Source organism: Platichthys flesus, chromosome 1, assembly GCF_949316205.1.
Source record: "Platichthys flesus chromosome 1, fPlaFle2.1, whole genome shotgun sequence".
In the NCBI taxonomy this organism is placed as follows: Eukaryota; Metazoa; Chordata; class Actinopteri; order Pleuronectiformes; family Pleuronectidae; genus Platichthys; species Platichthys flesus.
This window is the reverse complement of record NC_084945.1, coordinates 2,513,164-2,532,096: the sequence shown is the minus strand read 5'-3', so window position 1 is coordinate 2,532,096 and position 18,933 is coordinate 2,513,164. Positions and strand designations below refer to the sequence as shown.

Here is an 18,933-nt window from a genome sequence, read left to right as displayed (position 1 = left end):
GTAGAGATTTGTGTGTTCACTCATTTGTCACATTTCACCACCGATCAGATCTGGAGACAGAAGCCGGATGTTCAGAGCTGCTCGTGGTTTTTCTGGCCAGTGTGAAAGAACAAGGCTTTGACTCCATGTTCAGAAATCATTTCTTCAACCAAACACAGATTAAGACGAAAACCACAAATTTGAAACATTTCCTCAAATATTTTTTCTATTAACCAGACACGCAGGAGTGACCGTGAAATGAAAACAACAAAAATCAAACAACCGGCACATTTGTGTGAAAACGTATTCCAGCAGGTAATTTATCAGCCCAGCACTCACCGTCGAGCAGCTGCTGGTAGAGATTGCTCAGCACATTCATCAGGTTTTTACAGGCTTTCTTTGGCAGGATCTTCCATGTGAGCGCTCGCTTATCTTCATTGCTGAAAGAAGCAGAGGCAGACACTGAGCTGCTGAGAAGCTGAGAGGCCTAAACCAACACGGACAGTGGTCTGACTGGTGCAGACCACCCTAACGCTGTCTGGCTGCTAATGAGGCCAAAGAATGATGTGAACCATCTCTGGCCTCACCTGACATACCAGAAAAGTGCATGAGCTTCAAATTAAAACAAGTCTGACACTGTGAAAATAAGAATTTCCACCAGCTCCAGGAAATTGGCGTGACCTCTAAACTTAGAACTCGGGACCAGGCACGAATGTGGTCTGGAAAAAAATATGTTAAAGGAACGATGTTGATCTTAAAGCTGGAAGTGCTGAATGTTATATGTGCGGCTCGCTGCCCTAAAGTTCAACCCTTCAAACAGCAAGTTCAGGCTTCATCATGGAGACAGATCATGTTTTCAAAATAAGTTAATGTCATAGATCTCACACGAGTAGTTTCTCTGAATTACTACAGCGATGGGAGGGTTTGTGTGATGCTCACTGGAAGATGGTGTTTGTGTCCAGGTCCACGCAGCTCACATCTGGCGGGGGGTCATAGAGATCGAAGTAGCGAGAGTCCACTCCCACGATGAAAGGACAGGGGGCGCTCAGCACGTCGGCCAGCGCCAGGGGGCACAGAGGGATGTAGGGACACGGCCAGTGGAACGGGAAGATCATCTGAGGAGCAGGAGCGAGAGGAGAGCGTGAGGCCTTCACTGACCTGAGACGGTGGAGGTGAGACCAGCTCCTGGTTTAAAGCAGTAACTTACAGACACCAGTGCTTCGGTGACACTGGTCAGCACGGCCGGTCGGAGCGAGTGCACCAGGATCTTGTGTTCGGTGACGGCGAACACCAGCAGCGTGATGGCGTTCTCTGGTCCCAGGTTTTGGAGCAGCGTGGAAAATCTGCCACCACTGAAAAATGTTTTTTAGATATAATAAAACATTTAACTATTGTCTTCTAGAAACAACTGAAACATGACCTCACAACACCAGCAAGCTCATGGCTGTGTGAATGTTAGATTCATATCCTTGGGTAAGAATACAGTTTGATAATATTTAAACAATAGAAATGCAGAATCAATGACAAATCTACTGCTACATTCTAAAAACAAGTCTTACAAGTGTTTGTTGAGCACATACACTGCATCCATGTGTGATTTGAGGCATATCAGTGGCTGATGCGTGTGAACTCTCACCTGAGCGGTAAAGGAGAAGATACCGGCTGGCTCAGCATCAGGCTGTCATGAGGAGAAAGCTGTGGAAGAACTGGAAAGTGAGATAAAAACCAACCAGGCAAGAAAAAGACACCTACACTGAATAATTCAAATATTCAACTGTAGCGGAGGATCTAAATTTTGCCTCTCCTGCAGCCCTCAGGCATCACAAGGCAGACGATGACACTTTATCTGTGCACTATTTTTACAAAGACAAACAACAAATACCTTGTGAGTCAAACTTACCTGCACCAGGATGCGAGGCCTCTGAGACGAGGGGAAGGGAACTTTGTGCATGAAATGCGAGATGTGCCTGAGCGGGAGAAGAACAGGGAGGAGGTGAGGCCAGAAATAACTTCAGTGGGCGACCAAGTCATCCATCAGCTCGCCCCTCGCAGATGGGCACGAGTGAGGAGCAGCAGTGAAACACAGGAGGCATGAATCTTCTGGCCACATTACCTGACCACGATAACGTCAAGTGAATATACTGGTTTCCACAACTTCACCCCGGTAGGGAAAACAGCTGTGGGTCACGGATCTGTTATTTATGGACCTACTATTTATTATTTACTTTTTGTTTGGTTTCCCCAAATGTAGAGAAAACTGAAAAAGTTAATAATGTATTGTTACATTTTGAGTTTTGCCATCTGCCCCCCCCCCCCCCCTTACCCTAACACATATAGTATACTCCTATATGCGGGAATGTAACATTTCTATCAACTTTAAATACTACAGATTTTTTGCGTTAATTTCGTGCATATGTGTGCGTTTCTTCTGAAAGATGACAGATACAGACCAAACAGAGCAGTACTACTGGAAATCGTGGGGGGGACAGCGTAGCCAAGTAGTTCAAGCGAAATGATGACCGGACACGAGGAAGGAATGTCAACAATGGTGGAACTTTTCGAGGAGAGACTTTACGAGTTGGTAAGAGACTATATGTGGTTACTTCACAGCTTCCTCCACCGTCAACACGTTCTCTGCTGTCAGACACTCTCGACTCTTCATTGCCCTCTAGTGGATATGGATATATGGCTGAACAAACAGCCATATATCCATATCCACCGTGAAGGACGCATGAGAGTATAGGTTGGCAGTGACGGTTGCATCGTTTGAGACGGACGCACAAGCAGAAGATGTTTGATGTGTTTGAACCTGAGAGATGACTCACTTCTCGATGGGCAGGGCATGAGGGCCGGAGATGGAGTAGCGGTACAGGAATGTGAGGAACTTGCGAAAAGCATCAAAGAAGGGCCAGTGAGAGAGCAGGCAGATGCACTTGTTGGTGTGCACCAGGCGGGGGTCGGTGGTGTGGCCGCTGGGTGAAGCCGCGGGGTTCGGGGAGGCGGAGGAGGGCTCGGGTGGATCCAGGCTCAGGAGGCCGAGCTGGGAGAGCTGCTGATCGGACAGGCACTCCTCTGGGAAGGGCTCGTAGAACTGGATGGCAGCACCGTACACCTGGAGCAGGAGACACGCCGGTTACACAACTCGTAAAACACCACACTGCATTGCTCTGTTGTCGTGTTTCTGATGTGACACATGCTTTTAAAAAAGGACAAACTGGCGAAGCATCTCTGTCGACCTGGGGAGAAAGGTGCAGGTCGGAGGTCACATCAGGTCTGTTTGACTGCACCCCCGACTGCATCTGTTTAATCTCAGCGCTGCTAGTAACCCATGAATCTCAGTAGAGCACATCTGCACCGAGGCCCGACAGTAAACTCAATTAAGCAGCACCAAACTTATTCCTATTGAAATCGCTAGAAATGTTTAAAACCTCCTTTCTAAAAAAAAATGTTTTCCTCCTTCCACCAAGTTTCCTGGAAATCTGTTCAGTAGCTTTTGTGTAATCCTGCTAACAAGAAACAAACAACCAGGGGTGAAAACATAACCTCGTTGACAGAGGCTATTCATTTGCCAAATCAATCATTATCAACTTATAATTTTGACATAATAAAATGTCACAACATTTGAGCAAAGATGCCAGAGAATTCCTCGAAGCTGATGTCTTAGAATTCTTGACTCACGATTCATAACCCAAAGAGGCAAATGTTCTGTATTTTTAATTGGATTATATAATCAATCATAAAAACAGCTGCCAATGACATGCAGTTGTTTGCAATTATGAATAACCCCCAGGTATCTGAACCACATTTACTTCATGGGAGCCTTATTGACACATAACCTCAACCATCACGAATGAACAGAAAGTGTAGAGCTCTGGTGTTTCACCTTTATTCTACATCGATACCGTGAGTTCCAAACCAGCAGCAGTGATCTGAGCCAGTATCAACATCAGGTCAAATAAACCCCCTCTGATTCCTGGAAACGTGAAACTTTACTGATTCACGATCAACGTGATAAGAACTACTTAAAAAAAGCCAAAGTAATAGAAAACTATTTCACGATTACTTTGACTTTCTAATTTGTGCCATGTCCCATCCACTAACTTGGAGGAGGCTGGGTTTTATGACCCTTTACTGCAGCCAGCCACCAGGGGGCGAGCCAGGTGATCTGGCTTCACTTTCAGGGGGTGTCATGTCATCCATCTTTATTTAGAGTCTATGGGGCAGCTGTAAGAACCAAATTCTCTCCAGAGCCAGTTTTTTTAAGTTTCTAAAAACATAACATGTTATTCAACCCACCGAACTGGGATATGATGTATAAAGGAGGAAGTACATGTCAGAGTAGAGCTGGGAAATTAATTATAAATGTGGCGTCTCTCATGTCGGTTAATTCGGTGAACAAACTTTCCCCAATTCACAAACTGACTTCTCCAGAAATAACTAACAACCCTTTTTCAGTTTCTATCTGTTTCAGCCAATAAGCGCCTGTTATAAAAAAACAAAACAAACCCTGGATGTGGAGATGCAAGGTTTTTTTCTACAGTTAAAAGCAACATGCATGCCTGACCCACTTTCCCTCGTGGCATCCAGAGCTTTGTGGTTTTCCCGCTCCACACTGTGGTCGTGTCAGCTGCACAGACGGCAGTTACAGTCGCTTGATGAGGTCTAACGGTCACTGCCAGCCTCTCATAGCTGCTGCTGCTACAGAGGTGTGTGTTCGAGGTGTAGCTGTGAGAGACGGACAGAAAGCAGAACAGAGATCCTCCTCCGTCTTACCTTCTCTCCAGAGGCTCCTGTGAGGACGAAGGTGGAGAACACAGGGAGGGAGTATTTGGTTTTTGCCGGCCAACACTCGATCGTGGCGCCCATGGGAAGGCAGAAGAGAGGGACCGACTCCGGCAGCGGGAAGGACTCATAGTCCTCCTCTGGATATCTGCTGAATAAACCTAGAAGGAAAAAAAATAAATAAACAAACCGGCTCAATTAAGGGAGATGCTAAGTGCAGCCCCCCCCCGTGATTACCAATTAACAGCTAATCCAGATTCAGAACTGTCTTCCTAACGAGCTCGGAATGAAACAACACAAGTTGGGTTTATCTAAGTCACAACGATTCTGTGCGACTTCATCGACTCAGCGTTTCAACGGCTCGGTAATAAGGAACCAGTCGGTAATGAGGCCTTTAGGTGATGAGTCACTGTCACTGGACACAAACAACAAACAATGAAGTTGAGATTTTATTGTTGCTCACTCTGGGCAATATCTAACTTTGGCTCGGGGATGATGAAACACAAGTATCACTAGCAGACACACAAACAGTTTGTGTTGTTTAAAACACTCTCTGCCAAACAAGTTTCAAACCTACAAACTGTCAAACTACGAATCATCAAACGCTCCTCAGATGTCCTCATAATGAAACTCCAAGGGTGAAGCAACAAGCAAAGAGGGCAAGTGCCCCCCCAGAGAACACATACCTACACTAGTCTACAGCCACAACAGTTGTGTGTTGATCCACCTTGAAGTCTACGTTTGGTTCTATACAGCAGACTGCAATGACAGCACGGTTGGAAATCCCCTGACAAGGCCCCAAGCCACAAACTTTTTACACCTTAAACTTTACCTGTTCACTTCTATTTAGGTGTATGTGCAGTGGGAACTTGACTTTGATAATAAGAGAATCATTATTCATGTTGTTCGTTGCTATATTCTAGACCCGTGGTGGAAATAAACAGAACCTGCTGTGTCATGTAGTCAGCAACTCAAGTTAAAGCTTTTTTCTGGGGGGATATTTTTTTCTGTCAGGCAAGAACACTCTTGAGTAAATAGTATAATCCACAATCTGTGTACACACAAACACAAACACACACACACACACACACACACACACACCAATGACTGTGCAATATTCAGTATTCAGGTCTCACTCTTGTTGCATATTAGACATTTAGTTATACCACATAAACTTCAGAGTGAGTGCATACTGATATGATTTCAGTCTCAAGAGGTTTCTCTGCACTTTAGTTGGTTTCTTTTCCTTTTCTACAAAAACCAGGGATTCATCCACAAAAAGCAGCTTCACTGGTTCTGATCAAACTCCTGCCTCCGTCCAGAGACAAAGACAGATGTGGCTAAACACATCTGTTTCCAAAACGTTGCAGTTTGATGCATTCTGCATGTTTCCTGGGCAGGAATTATTAAAAACAAACAACATTTCTCTGAGCTGACTCATCCAAAGCATTAGAGAGAAACAGATAGAATCTCCCAATTCACAGTCTGCTGCTTATTCAACACGTTGACGACAAAAAGCGAATCTGAGTCGAATGCAGCCGCTGAGCCGACGTGCGATCACACAGTCGACTGTCAACGTGTCTCTGGCACCGGATTGATGTGGAATAATCCTTCATAGATACGGCAACCATTTAAACCTTTTAAAGAGGAAAAATAAAGGGCGTGCAGAGGCTTATCTCATTATTCCAAATCTGAGGCATCAACATGCTTCAACAAGCCTGAACATGTGAGCACAGCTGCAGCAGCCGCCCCTCCTCTAGAGACGGTTCCGACACACGAGGCTTGATGCCATTCACACTTATCTCTTCAAATACATTTTGGATGGAAAGTAATTATAGACATTCACGTTACTTGATATCATGAGTCACCAGGAACATGAGGAAAACATCAGTATTTGGATCTGTGTGCAGCAGGAGTTGAGGGATTTACCTGCTTTGTAGGCGATCATGTTGGTTTTGGCCACAGACTTCTTGTAACACAGGTAAACAGACGAGCCCCACTAACAAACAAGAAGAGCAGAAAGGAGAAAGTTATCGTACAATGAAGACCCCATGAAGAGTCGCTGCAATGATTTTAAAACATCCACAATGTTTTACTGTCCTCTGACACCAAATCCTCACTATCCCAGTCAGTGAACTGTGTGAGAAGGTTGTGTTACTGCGTGATGTGACTGCTGCTGCAGGATTACACTGAACCTCTGCAGCGTCAGACTCAATGATCATTTGGGTGGAGCTCTGCTGATGATGAACAAAAATCATCGAACTACTTCTAATGTCTCTTTTATGACATGACAACATAATGGAAATCGTTTTGTGTAGCAGTGGTAACAGGTTTCCTATAGATCCATGTCTCTCTCACCATGCTGCTGTTGAGGTTCTTCTCCACCTTACAGAAGGTGTGCGGCGGTGACTCCCCCTTGCTCGGCACGATGATGCAGATGTCTGTGACGGCCAGGGCGGCGTGCGGCTGACTCTCCGGCGCCCGGCGGTACGTGACGTAGATGCGCTGAGAGGAGTTGCCGCTGATGTTGGCCGGCCGGCCGGAGGGCGTGGTCTGGATGAGGTGGCAGCCCTGCTTCAGTCGCTCCTTCCACTCGAACAGCACACTGAGGAGAGGAGGCAGGAGTCAGCCAGAGATCGAGTCGTTCTCAGTGTGATCACTTTGTGTAACTAATGAACACAATGTGCAGTCGTGATCTCACTGGGCCAATTAGGTGGAGCCCTGGATTTCATTGTAACTTGAGGCATTTATCCCAGTTTTTAACAGAAAAGAGCTGATTCAGCCAAATGTCTGCTTCGAACCTCATGACCTGAAAAGCAACATTTCATGAAATGTGGGATTCTTTAAAAACGCTGCAGCGTCCCTTTCTTTTAAAATACAATACTTTAAACTTGAGAACATTTAGATCTAAATTCACAATTAGTATCATGCTCGATCGAGTTTAGATTACAACTAATTTACCTTCACCGAGGAGGTTCTGTTTCAGTTCTGTGTTGTTGAGCAGGATTACACAAAACTACAGGACTGATTCACACAAAACGTGGTGGAAGGATGCGTCAGGAAAGAACCCATCGAACTTTGGTGAGGATCCAGAATATTGTTTCACTTCCTCGGCAGCGTTTCAACCAGGAGTCATATCATGTACAGTGGGAGCAGGGTTTCAACTGAACGTGCATGGTTGTGCTCAGTGAGAGAGAGCTGCTGCATTTCGTGCACAACTGCAGCTGAAACTACCACAACTGACTGTGTGCGACAACAACTTTCTGGACGATAGCGTGAGTGAGCACACAGCTACACAAATGCATCAACGGAGCAAGTTAAAGATCTCCTGTGTGATTATTGAGAAACTTTTTCGGTTCATTATGAAACTGTCCCAAAGATATTTAATGGGAAATGCTCCTTTGAAATGGTGAGATAAGGATTTAGCCTTAGCGGTGGTTTGTGCTCTCAGAGCCTCCTTCTTGTTTACAACTATAATAGATATGGTTGTGTTTAATAAGTGTTTTTATAACAAAGAACAACAATTAGTTGCCGTTAGATTAATAGCATGGCCTTGTGACATTGAATAAATAATCACAATAAACCCAGAAAATACTGATTGTTAAAAGATTAGACTAAATAGTTCACAACATATGAGACAAAACCTTATTAGTCGCTAGTGCTTAAATAAATCCGATGCTATTTGCTGTGTGGGACGGTGCAGTGAAAACATATTAACCCAGGACAATTAGACACAAGGGGACACTCGCACAAAGCACTTAGAGGACAAGTACTCAGAGGCATAATCGCAGCAGTAATTTAAAACACCCCTCTCTGTGCTTCCACTACGCACTTTTCATCCATTACGATTTCAAGTGGATCCTCGACAGGCATTTTGTGGCTGAAAAGAGAACAGGGATTCAAAGTGGTCCAATGTGGGATCGTCTGTTTTTCCATTTCGGCGCGGGGGGGACGATGGTGCTTCGCTCAGGACAGGACCGAACACCGAGTCTTGTCCCTGCTGCTACAACCAGGCGGGGGGGGGGGGGGGCGGGGGGGTGTCCATCCAGACTCAGAGCATGGAGGTTGACTTATCGGTCGGTGACAAATCAAAGTGTGTAGAACGTTAAACTGGTTTTTATGTTTTGTAAATTAGACGTCTCTCTGACCAGCTGTAGATGTGGAAGCAGGTCACAGTTTTTTAGAAGTTAACTTCAGGGAGTAAGAGCAGACGTTCTACTTCACACAGGTAATGTTGATATCTATATCTATCTATAGCATTAGGGTTAATTACCTTCTATTAATCTCTCCTTAAGACACATTTATATTAGTTTCTCACTTTAATAACCTCCTCAGGACTCGGTGTCTGAACCCACCGTGAGGTTTTTACCTTGGCTCTGATCTTAGTGGCTATTTTCATCATCATCTCTGCTGAGGAAGTTAAAGTTTCATTTCTGGATTTTCAATACGCAGGAAACTAGTGAGCAGATTTTTATTGAATTTGGCGAAAGGAAGAACCCATTAAGTTTTTGAATTGGATTCAATTAAGGGGGCGGATTTTTATTATCACTTTATTTAACATTATGAGACTTTCTTTCACGAAATTCTCAGCGAACAATAATCCGAGAAGTGTAGTTTGATTAAATCTATGAACTGGTGAGGTTCATAGATTTTTGAGACGACTACGATTGAGAATTTGTGTCCATGTTATGGTTTTGATCTCAATCTTTGTAAATGCAATATGGTGATAAATCTGTTTAGGTGGAGGAATGCTCCTCTTTCCTCTTGTGTGCTTTCAATCCTACAATTTATCTTGTAAAGCACTTTGTATCTGTGAAAGGTGCAAACATATATTAAGTTTACGGTAATAAAGTTGTATTATTGACGGCTCTGCAATTTACTGATTGAAACGCTGGAGGTGCCAGTGCTGAATTAAGCCAACTTGATATCAATATGACCGCTGTCCACAGATAAAACTACTTTTCCATCCTGCAGCAAAAATTCACAATCTTATTCACAATCCTGGCAATGAGTCAAAATGGAAATCATCATTGGCTACACTTGCACAAACACACACACACAGAGACACACACCTCAGCTTCCCATTAGTCCTGTCAGACTCTGGGCAGTGCAGCCCCTCAGGACGGTATCAGCACACAAAGCTGCTGATACCGTCCTGAGCCGAGTGCCCGTGTCAGTGCCTGATAACGCTGCACTCTGTGGTGTCAGAGGTCCGTGTTCGCCTCCTTAGCTTTGTCACCACCTGCCTCAGCCGGGCTGAAGTGTGAGAGGACTGAACAAACAGCAGCCAGTTCACACACTTCAGGATATGCTGCTGAGGACGACACCTGCCACGGCGATTCATGCTTTTCCTCTTTTTAGAGCAAACTCATGCCAGTGACTTGCAGACAGAAACCTGCTGCACTGGAGGAATTGTCTCTCGGAGCGTAGCACTTCGTAAAGTGTCTGTGTATGTAAACTCTGACTTTATTAGGTTTTAATGAGAGTTGAAACGATTTGTCAATCAACTAGTTGGTAAAAGAAATTTGATAATTAAATAATTCTTCATTTCCTGCCTCAAATTTTTGATGAATTTCCTCCGTATCCTCCTCCCATGTGACAGTTAATTGAAAATCTTCTGGTTTTGCACTGTTGGTCAGATAGAACCTGGCATTTCCAGATGTCACCTTGAGCGTAACAAAACTGGAAAGGTGGAAAAGAAAGAAAAACAGGCGCATGTTGACTTCATCCCACCAATCAACCCTGATCAATGGAGATTCAAAGCTTATATCAGAGTGGATTCCCAAAGAGCCTCTGAACCATCTCCTGAAAACCTCAGAAACTCCTCAGCTCTAGGACTTACCCCAGGTCAGTGAGCGGCGGCTTGTCACGACCTCTCCTGTAGCAGATGAAGATCTGCGGCGCCATGAGGCCGCCGTTGTTCAGGTCGGCTGAATGGCCGCCGGGCGTGGTCTCGATGCAGGTGAACCCCGGCGGCACCTCCTCGCCCATGGAGCGGATGACCAGGGCCACGTCGGTGACGGGCGCTTTGGGCTTGGCCGTCTTGTGGCAGACATCGTCAAAGTGGATCTCCTGGTCCAACGGCTTGGACGAGTCCGTCAGACCGGCCACCACGAAGTAGTCGGCTACACGAGGGCCTTTGTCCTCCATCATCTCCCATCCCCGCCAACTGCCTGCACGGATACAGAGGGAGGGAGGGAGGGAGGGAGAGAGACACAGAGAGGGAGAGAGAGAAAGCAAGGGGAGATTAATTTTCATTTCGGTAGCAGGTAGAGACTGTTCTTACGTCCTTGCTGCGGCTGTACAATAAAAATACAGGCATTCATAAATCTTTGTGGGGGGAGTTGTGTGGAAGGGCAAATAAAAAGAGAGGAGGAGGAGGAGGAGGTGGAGGAGGAGGAGGAGAGCCACTTTGTTCAGGTAGGAAACAGACATTTACAGCTCAGGCTCACGGTCTCTCACCATATTGACTTTTGTTCACACAACCAGCTGAAGGTTCAGTGTCCCGGCTCAAGGACACTGACAGAACACGGAGCTGTGAGGAGGACGGGACACTGCCGGGGTTTCTAACCTTTCCTCTGCTCCTGAAAAGTGGAACAGTAAACGTCCGGCTGGCTGCACAGACCTGAGCGTGCACTTTAGAGAGAGCAGTGAGCAGTGAGGTGTTTCTTCACACTTGACTTTCTGCCTCAATTACAGACCCGGTCCCGTATAAAACCTGCTGATAAGGGGCCTCATGATACCACTGAGTCTATTAAGTGCAGTGATAAAAAGCCAAACACTTGTTTTCCTGAGAAGAGCAAGTCCTGACTTTACAACATCGCCGGGAGTTCCTGAGGCAGCACAGGCTGAGAAGAACAGATCACACAATAGAAACACCATGAGATGTCACTTTGAGTAGAAAAACACATTTTCTGATGACTCAGTTCAATCTGCACCAAATCAAAGGCTGCTTTGAGCAGGAGGTCATCACAAAACTACAGCTCTTAAGCAATCACCACGAAAACAGCACAGATACAAGTTACAGCTGTGATCATTTCAGTCAGGGTGAATCTCCAAACAGCACAAGTGCATTTCTCTTCTTCAGAAACTCAACAAACGCTCTCTGAGAAGCAGTGAATCTTCAAAGTTCGATGTTTCTTTGATTCAGAGCAGCACTCAGCCACTGCCTGTCTGCTGTGTGAGGTTCACGAAGCCATGTCAGGAGAACAGGGGCATTGGGTCCACTAAAGTCCAGAGATGAAAACCACTACATGGATTTTGGGGCCAGAGACCCGACTGAAAAAAAATCAATGGCGTGAGCAGAAATCCAGAAACAGCTGCTGCTGGAGGCTCGGCCAAACATGTGTTTAATTTGTGTGTTCTTTCTTTTTTTGCCTCCTTGATTTGCTTTTTAGGGGAATTAGGTTCTGCTGTGAGGGGATTTGATTGAAGTGGGAGATAATAAACAGACATTTGCATTAAGTACCAAAATACTCCATTTGGATCTAGGGCTGTGTGAAATAATAACATAATTCCCTTTATTTCATCGTGCTGTAAATCCCACAATTTGAAGACACGTTCTACATTTGAAGGGAACCTTGTGTTATGTCACACAACACACACAATGTGAAGGCAACATACGAGGACCCAGAGGGATGTGGTTTGGTGTCATATAGACAGAACCGGTACCTTCAAAATGACACCAAAGACCTTTTACCACCAAACCAGACTCATGTCAAACAGTCGGAGAGAATCAACAAATAAGAGCCGGAAGTCCTTAGCTGAGTGTTGAAGAGAAAGAGACGTGGTTTAGGAGAAGAGTTCAGATTCGATCTTTTCCAGAATGCTGCGTCTCGTGTGTCAATGAGACAAAGTGCTCTGAGTGGTCGACAGACATGAAAACAACAATATAAATCCAGTAAATCTACTGATTACAATCTATCCCAGACTCAGACAACCTAAATGCAAAAGAATCTTGGAGATGGAAGCAGGAAAAAGCTGCAGATATTTAAATATGCAAAGACCAGATTGAGAAATGTGAAATTTGAGTTTGCCTATATCACACAGCCATGTAAGGACCATTACATCTGCATATTCTATACTATGTATAATAATATAGACTTTACCACTTCAAGAACTATGCTTGATTTATTACTGATCCAAATACAAGCACAGAAAGATAAAAAAACTAAATCAGTTCCCCAGATCATCTCCAGAGACCCATGAGGACACTTACTGTAAGTACATGTGAGAACTCAGAGAACAAGTAAAAATAGTTCTCCTTGTTACTGCAGCCGCTTTTCACCCAATTAGTTTTCAGCCTGCAGATATTATTGTCTGGAGCCTTGCTGCTAAAGAGAAGCTACAAAATATTCCCGACAAAGCAGATCAACAATTTGCACAAAAGTCTGACCAACACCAAAAATACGTTTCTGAGAGGATCAGCAGCGCCTTTTAATGTCACACGTTCAAAATGATCCATGTCTCCAAATAAGTTCTGGGGCATTTAAACAGGTAAAAAAGGTAGGAACCCACCAACCTGCTCCAATACCCGGAAGTAAAAATTATAAAACATTACTAACACAGGCTAAATGTCAATTATAGCTTGTACACTCAAGTATGGAAAAGGGAAATTCTTGATATTAGTTTTGTTTTACAGTGGAGTGTTTTTTTTATTATCAGTCGTCCTCAGTGACCAGATTCATCACTCACTCCCCCGACAATCGAGCCTCAGCGACACCAGTGTGTCTCTGTGGGTTCAAATGAAACTCGCCCCCCCCCCCTTCCAGTGCTTTTGATCCTGCTCAAATAAAAAAAGGACAAAGCAAGGAGTTCATTGCCGTTGAAATCAGGAGGAGTGAGAAATGTGTTCAGATTGGATGGAAGAAACAGAAAACAATTCAAACACATATCTGGCTTTTTTTTACATATAAATGGGTTTTTGCAGGGACGGCACAGTCGTATCACCGTGACCACATGTTGTAATCCAGTGGTTTCAGGCCAGTTTGCTTCAGAGTAATTCGACCGGACCCGGCCTGATTCCAGCCTGTGCAGTCAGAGGGTGTGGGAGGAGAGTTCAATTACCAGGGTGTGTAGACGTGGTGAAAGAAGCTGCCAACTCCACTGTGTGTGATGCTATGTGAGCAAGACTCCAGCAACATAAATCAGTTTGTACCCAGTTCCCCACCAAAGACCAAGAGAAGTCGGGAGGAGGACAAAGGGTAGAAGATTTGACTTGTGCCAGTGAAAATCCTCCGTCTGCAAACTGGGCCTCTTCTGGTGTTTGATGCTTGAACTCAAACATTGATTTACTGATTTTACTCGTCTTTACCATCAAGTTAACTAAATGAACATCATGCTGCATCGAGGAAGACTTGAAACTAGAGATTGAGGTTTCAGGGCACTGTTGGGCCTTGGTGGAGGAATAACCTTTAATCATACAGATGAGACTGAGCAGCAGATGAAGCTGATCCCATTAGTTTCTCCATTTTCACCCACAACAAGCCCAGTTGGTCAGTGAGAGGTTCTGTCCACCAGCAGCTGTTTCAGACACAATGTCAGGGGGAGAAAATGGTTTGATTACTGGATCTCACTAACGCCGGGTGGGCATTGGTACAATGAAATGATCTCTGCAGGGGGAGTGACCCGAGCTCACATCCGAAACAAAGAGCAGATTGTGTTTCTCTCCGTGGTTGTCGCGTCCAGCTCCCGACAGATGGTGAGAAAAGAAAACGCCGGTTCGATGTGTCCGGGCGCTGACACTCGTATTACAGCTCATCTCACCTCATCACTGCCTCGCTGTGAGGAGCTGATGAGGAGACAGTCACGGCACACTGAGCTGATTCTCTGTGCCAAGTGATGTGTGGTCGGCCATGATAAAGCCGGAGGAGAGAGAGGGGAGCCGAGGTCTCGGGTCCAGACACGGTCCTCATCCGGCATCGAGACTTTCAGACCTGGAATATTTCACATCTACGTTTTACTGTGATTATCAGCTGGAGAGTAACGGGTCAAACTAAGAGTGACCACAGGAGCTCTGGAAACCAAACATCTGCACAGCATCCGGAGTGCAAGACCGAACCCTGGGTCCCTCGGACACTCGCATTACAACTCACTGGTGTAACGCCCGGAGGACAGGATGCAGAACACGTGTTCACTTCTCTTTCAGATATATTTACAAGGGAATTGACCTGTCTGCCATCATGCAAGAGGAACCTCAGCTCGTCAAATGCTTCACATCTTCTAATTTAAACTCCGAGGCACCGAGGGACAAGAGAAACTACAGCCTGAGTGAAAAAGGAACTGAAATGTGGGGGAAGCCCAACACACACATTCCTATTACACCTTCAGGTCTGCTCATTGCACTGTGGGCCATTAAAAAAGCCTGCATGTGAGCATGAATCTGGACAAGCTGACAGACAGTGTGTGTGTTTGTGTGTGTCAGAGAGAGACAGAGAGAGAGAGAGAGAGAGAGAGAGAGAGAGAGAGAGAGAGAGAGAGAGAGAGAGAGAGAGAGAGAGGTTTAGGTTCTGAGGTTTATTCTCACACACAATGAATGGCAGAAAATAACCTTAAAACAACACAAAGCAAATCTAAGTTCTGTGTTTATATATCACACGTTTCCTGCTGTGTTTTGGAGATAAACTCTGGTTCTTAATAAGTTCTGAGTCTTTTGAACTGGTCAACGATTCAGCTTCACTGGACCTGATTCTGACAGATGAAGCTGTGACTATCAGTCAGTTCCACACGTCTCACAGGAGATCGTACCACTCACCAACATTACACAGAACAAATTCACACAATGCATAAAAGTCAGTGAACCATCAGAATAATTGGAATCAGCTAACTTCAGGTTAAAGTTCTGTAAAAGTTGTAAAAATGCTTAGTTGCATTAAAAGGGAGTTTTCTTCCTATCCAGGTCAAGGCTCATCTCAACTGTAATACTGGATGGTCTCAACCTTATTATGTATAGTGCCTTGAGAGTTTATCTGTTGTGATTTTACACTACACAAATGAAACGTAATTGAATGAACATCATTAGAATCCTATGTAATGTGTAATGAAGAGGAGGGCTGAACGTACGCAGGGTGTCAACCAGTGGAGCAGCTATCGAGTTTCTATTAAATCGGTGCAGCTATTTTGACCCGGGGGGGATTTTGCACGGGAATCTAAAGACAAACACAGACTTGGGTTTTGTTTCAGGAGACACAGTGAGCACAGTTAACGCCTCAGTGCAAAAATGTCCCCAGGTAAAAGACGCTGACCCAATTCACTTGTGTGGACGGATGTAAAACTGTTCTGTGACGGGAGGCGACACCGAGCCAATCAGCCAACGAATGACAACATGGAAATGTCCTGGTCATGTTCTCAGCCTGCTAAAAATACTGTGCAAACCAAACGTTACACAAGGTTTACACACACACACACACTATCTATATATATGTACACACACACACTGGTAAGTGGGACAAGCCTGGACTCCCACTGACATCAAACCGCCTCTGTTGTTTTCTATATGCTCCCACAGACTGGCCTATATTTCAAGACTAGAAAAAACAATGTTGCCTAGTTCACAGGTGACAATGAAAAATGAATTCTAGATTTCACTAATGCATCAGTGAATCTTCTCGTGATTGCAAGGATCTATGGGTTACTCAACAAAAGCTGCTGCGCATATTTTCTGGAACTTTTCCTGCAAACCCCAATTGAAATGTCCCAAATCTGTCTTTGTGAGCCCACAGCGAGCAGGTGGGCACATTCCAACATTCCTATCACACGACAGACAAGAAGATGTCAATTTGGAAAGACAACAGAATTGAAGAGCTTGTGGTGATAGGGGCGTTCAACATCATCTCCAGACCCCAAGTTCATGTCTGAAAAAAGCTAAAAAGGCCGTCCTCGACTTTGCTGCACTGGAATGAGGATGGAATCTAGAAAGAGAAAAATGCACCCTACAGATTTATGCATTTAGCAAAGCCTTGCAGATTTAAGTACTGAGAAGCTGTAACAGTGTGTTACACCCATCTAGTACGTATTCAGTCCATGGATTTTCATGCACAGAGCATCACTCACTCCGTGACACTGTGCCTGACTCACAAGAATAAAAAGTCAGCATCACAGCTTAAGTGGTCTAATCCAAATATCTTGATTTACTGGCTGCCCTACTTCTCCTCTGGCAGACGGACCTGGAAGGAAAAACCCTCGATTTGATTTTGAGGTAAACGCCCAGAGAGAAGTCGCCACTGATTCCTCCCGGGATAAAAGAAAGGAACTTTTAAAGGAGGGTGTGCTCTTGGAGTAAGCCTCTTGAAAAGGTTACTGGGGTCCTTCACAGTGGTCCTGAACCAAAACAGACTATATCTATGTGTTTCTTAATCATTTATGACATGTCATTCATTACACATACTTCAGACATGGTTTTGCTCAAGACTCTGCAGACTACTTGTCTTTGTGAAGCTGAAATCTGCGTTTGACTTCACAGTACCTGACTTGCTGTAAAAAGGCACTTTATGCTGTGACTCATGATTCTGCTCAGATCATCTGTGTTAGTCTGACTCTCCACGGTAATCACACAGGATGTAGAGCAGTGTGGGAGCCAGAGAAACAAGAGAAAGAGAGTCGGTGGAAAAGCACCACAGGCCCAGAAACATGGCCGCGTGAAGGGCCCGCTGCCAGAGCCGGAGACAAAGCCTCCCAGCCCCAAACCACTGACACCACAGCAGGACTTCAGGGAGGGGTTCGATCAGATGTCCAGACCCGAGCAGGCCCCCGAGTCACTTCCACATGGGCTTCATTTAAGCCAACGTGACAGGGGAACGACTTCCAGCTGTCTCGGGTTCACGAGAACCGGGGCCAATGAAACTCACCAAAGGGACTCTGGTGTTAAGGCCCGGTCGCAGCTCTCGCCTCCAGCTGTATAGACATCCAGCCCGGCGTTAGCCACAGCAGGGCAGACACGTGGAGGAGGTGAAAAGGAATGTGCTTCATGAACATAAACACGAGCCAGTAGGAAGCCTCGCTGGCCAAGCATCTGCTTCCAGTTAGCCCGGGGGGGGGGGGGGGGGGGGGGGTTTGGCTCTCGTGCCTTCTCAGTGCATCAGGTCATGCAACATCTTGGAGGAAAGATGATATATGTGAGAGAAAGACGTTTTCTTGTTATTTAACAGGAGAATAAAATGTAATGGATGTAAAGTTACTGCATGGTTCTGACAGAGCTGCATCTTAGAAACTCAACAAACACAGACTTTAAACAGAAAGCTGTAGAACCACAGAGGAACGAACAACCAGCTTTAGAGCCCACCAGATTCCAGCTGCAGGAAATGTATCTGCCACCGGCCTCTGTGGCAGAGAACCATGTTTCACGTTCATCACTTTTATGTGGAGTGAATGTGTGTGAACCAGGAGACATTAAGCAGAGGAGCTCGTTGGCTTCATTAACCTTTGTTCACATACACAGTGCTTTTATAAGATATGAGAGTATTTGCAGCTGTTGGCTTGTTGTGTGTCCGGGTGTGCATATGTGTGTGTGCGTGTGTGTGTATATATATATATTCTGGTGCAGGGGTGGGTCTTTAGTCACGCTCCGAAACATATATCCCCTCAGGGACGAATAAAGTCAATCTTATCTTACAACCCCAGTCATTTTACTGGTATTGCATTTTCTAACAGGGAAACAACAAACACACAGTGTTTCTCCTCAAACAATGCATTTCTCCTCCGAGCCACTCACTCACAAATATGTATCGCTGCTTCTAATTTGCTTTTCAGCTTAAACAAGTCAGAACTCAGTCAAATCTTGACAAGATGCTGTGAAGGATGAATACATGGACAACAACAAGACAGTTGTGTGTTTTAATGGAGGTCGCTGATGAATGTAGAATAGAGAATTATTATAATTTGATCAACTTTAACAGATTCAGGGTCAGTTTTCTGTAAGTAGTAATTAAACAAAAAAATAAGCAACTCGGAAATACCCCAAAACGTTGTGAAAGCCTTTCTGCAGTAAACGAAAAGAACATAAAATAGTTGATTACTATTTACTATCATACTGGACAATGCTCAGGCCGAGACTCTGAGGTTTTACTCTAAACCCAATCCCTTCACAAGAGCAAAGTGATTAATGCAACAAGTCACAATGCAGAGGAGGATCAGAGTAAAAAGCAGTAATGGACGTGTCAGGGTTAATAATCTTTG

The 18,933-nt window shown here is 44.9% G+C and overlaps 1 protein-coding gene across 4 annotated transcripts in view; it reads right to left on the bottom strand.

Annotated features, from left to right (window-relative positions):
• The window catches only part of LOC133956427 (C-myc promoter-binding protein-like), a 52,389-nt gene that overhangs the window by 26,248 nt on the left and 7,208 nt on the right, over positions 1-18,933 (bottom strand). For all 4 annotated transcript variants that reach the window (XM_062391448.1, XM_062391454.1, XM_062391463.1 and 1 more), the window contains exons 2-11: positions 10,604-10,934; positions 7,120-7,366; positions 6,691-6,760; positions 4,753-4,922; positions 2,805-3,091; positions 1,880-1,946; positions 1,616-1,674; positions 1,187-1,331; positions 919-1,094; positions 319-419 (exon numbers count right to left, since the gene is read on the bottom strand). In XM_062391448.1, the coding sequence (XP_062247432.1) occupies positions 319-419; positions 919-1,094; positions 1,187-1,331; positions 1,616-1,674; positions 1,880-1,946; positions 2,805-3,091; positions 4,753-4,922; positions 6,691-6,760; positions 7,120-7,366; positions 10,604-10,914 (1,633 nt within the window). In that variant the 5' untranslated portion in view covers positions 10,915-10,934. The remainder of the gene's footprint in view (positions 1-318; positions 420-918; positions 1,095-1,186; positions 1,332-1,615; positions 1,675-1,879; positions 1,947-2,804; positions 3,092-4,752; positions 4,923-6,690; positions 6,761-7,119; positions 7,367-10,603; positions 10,935-18,933) is intronic.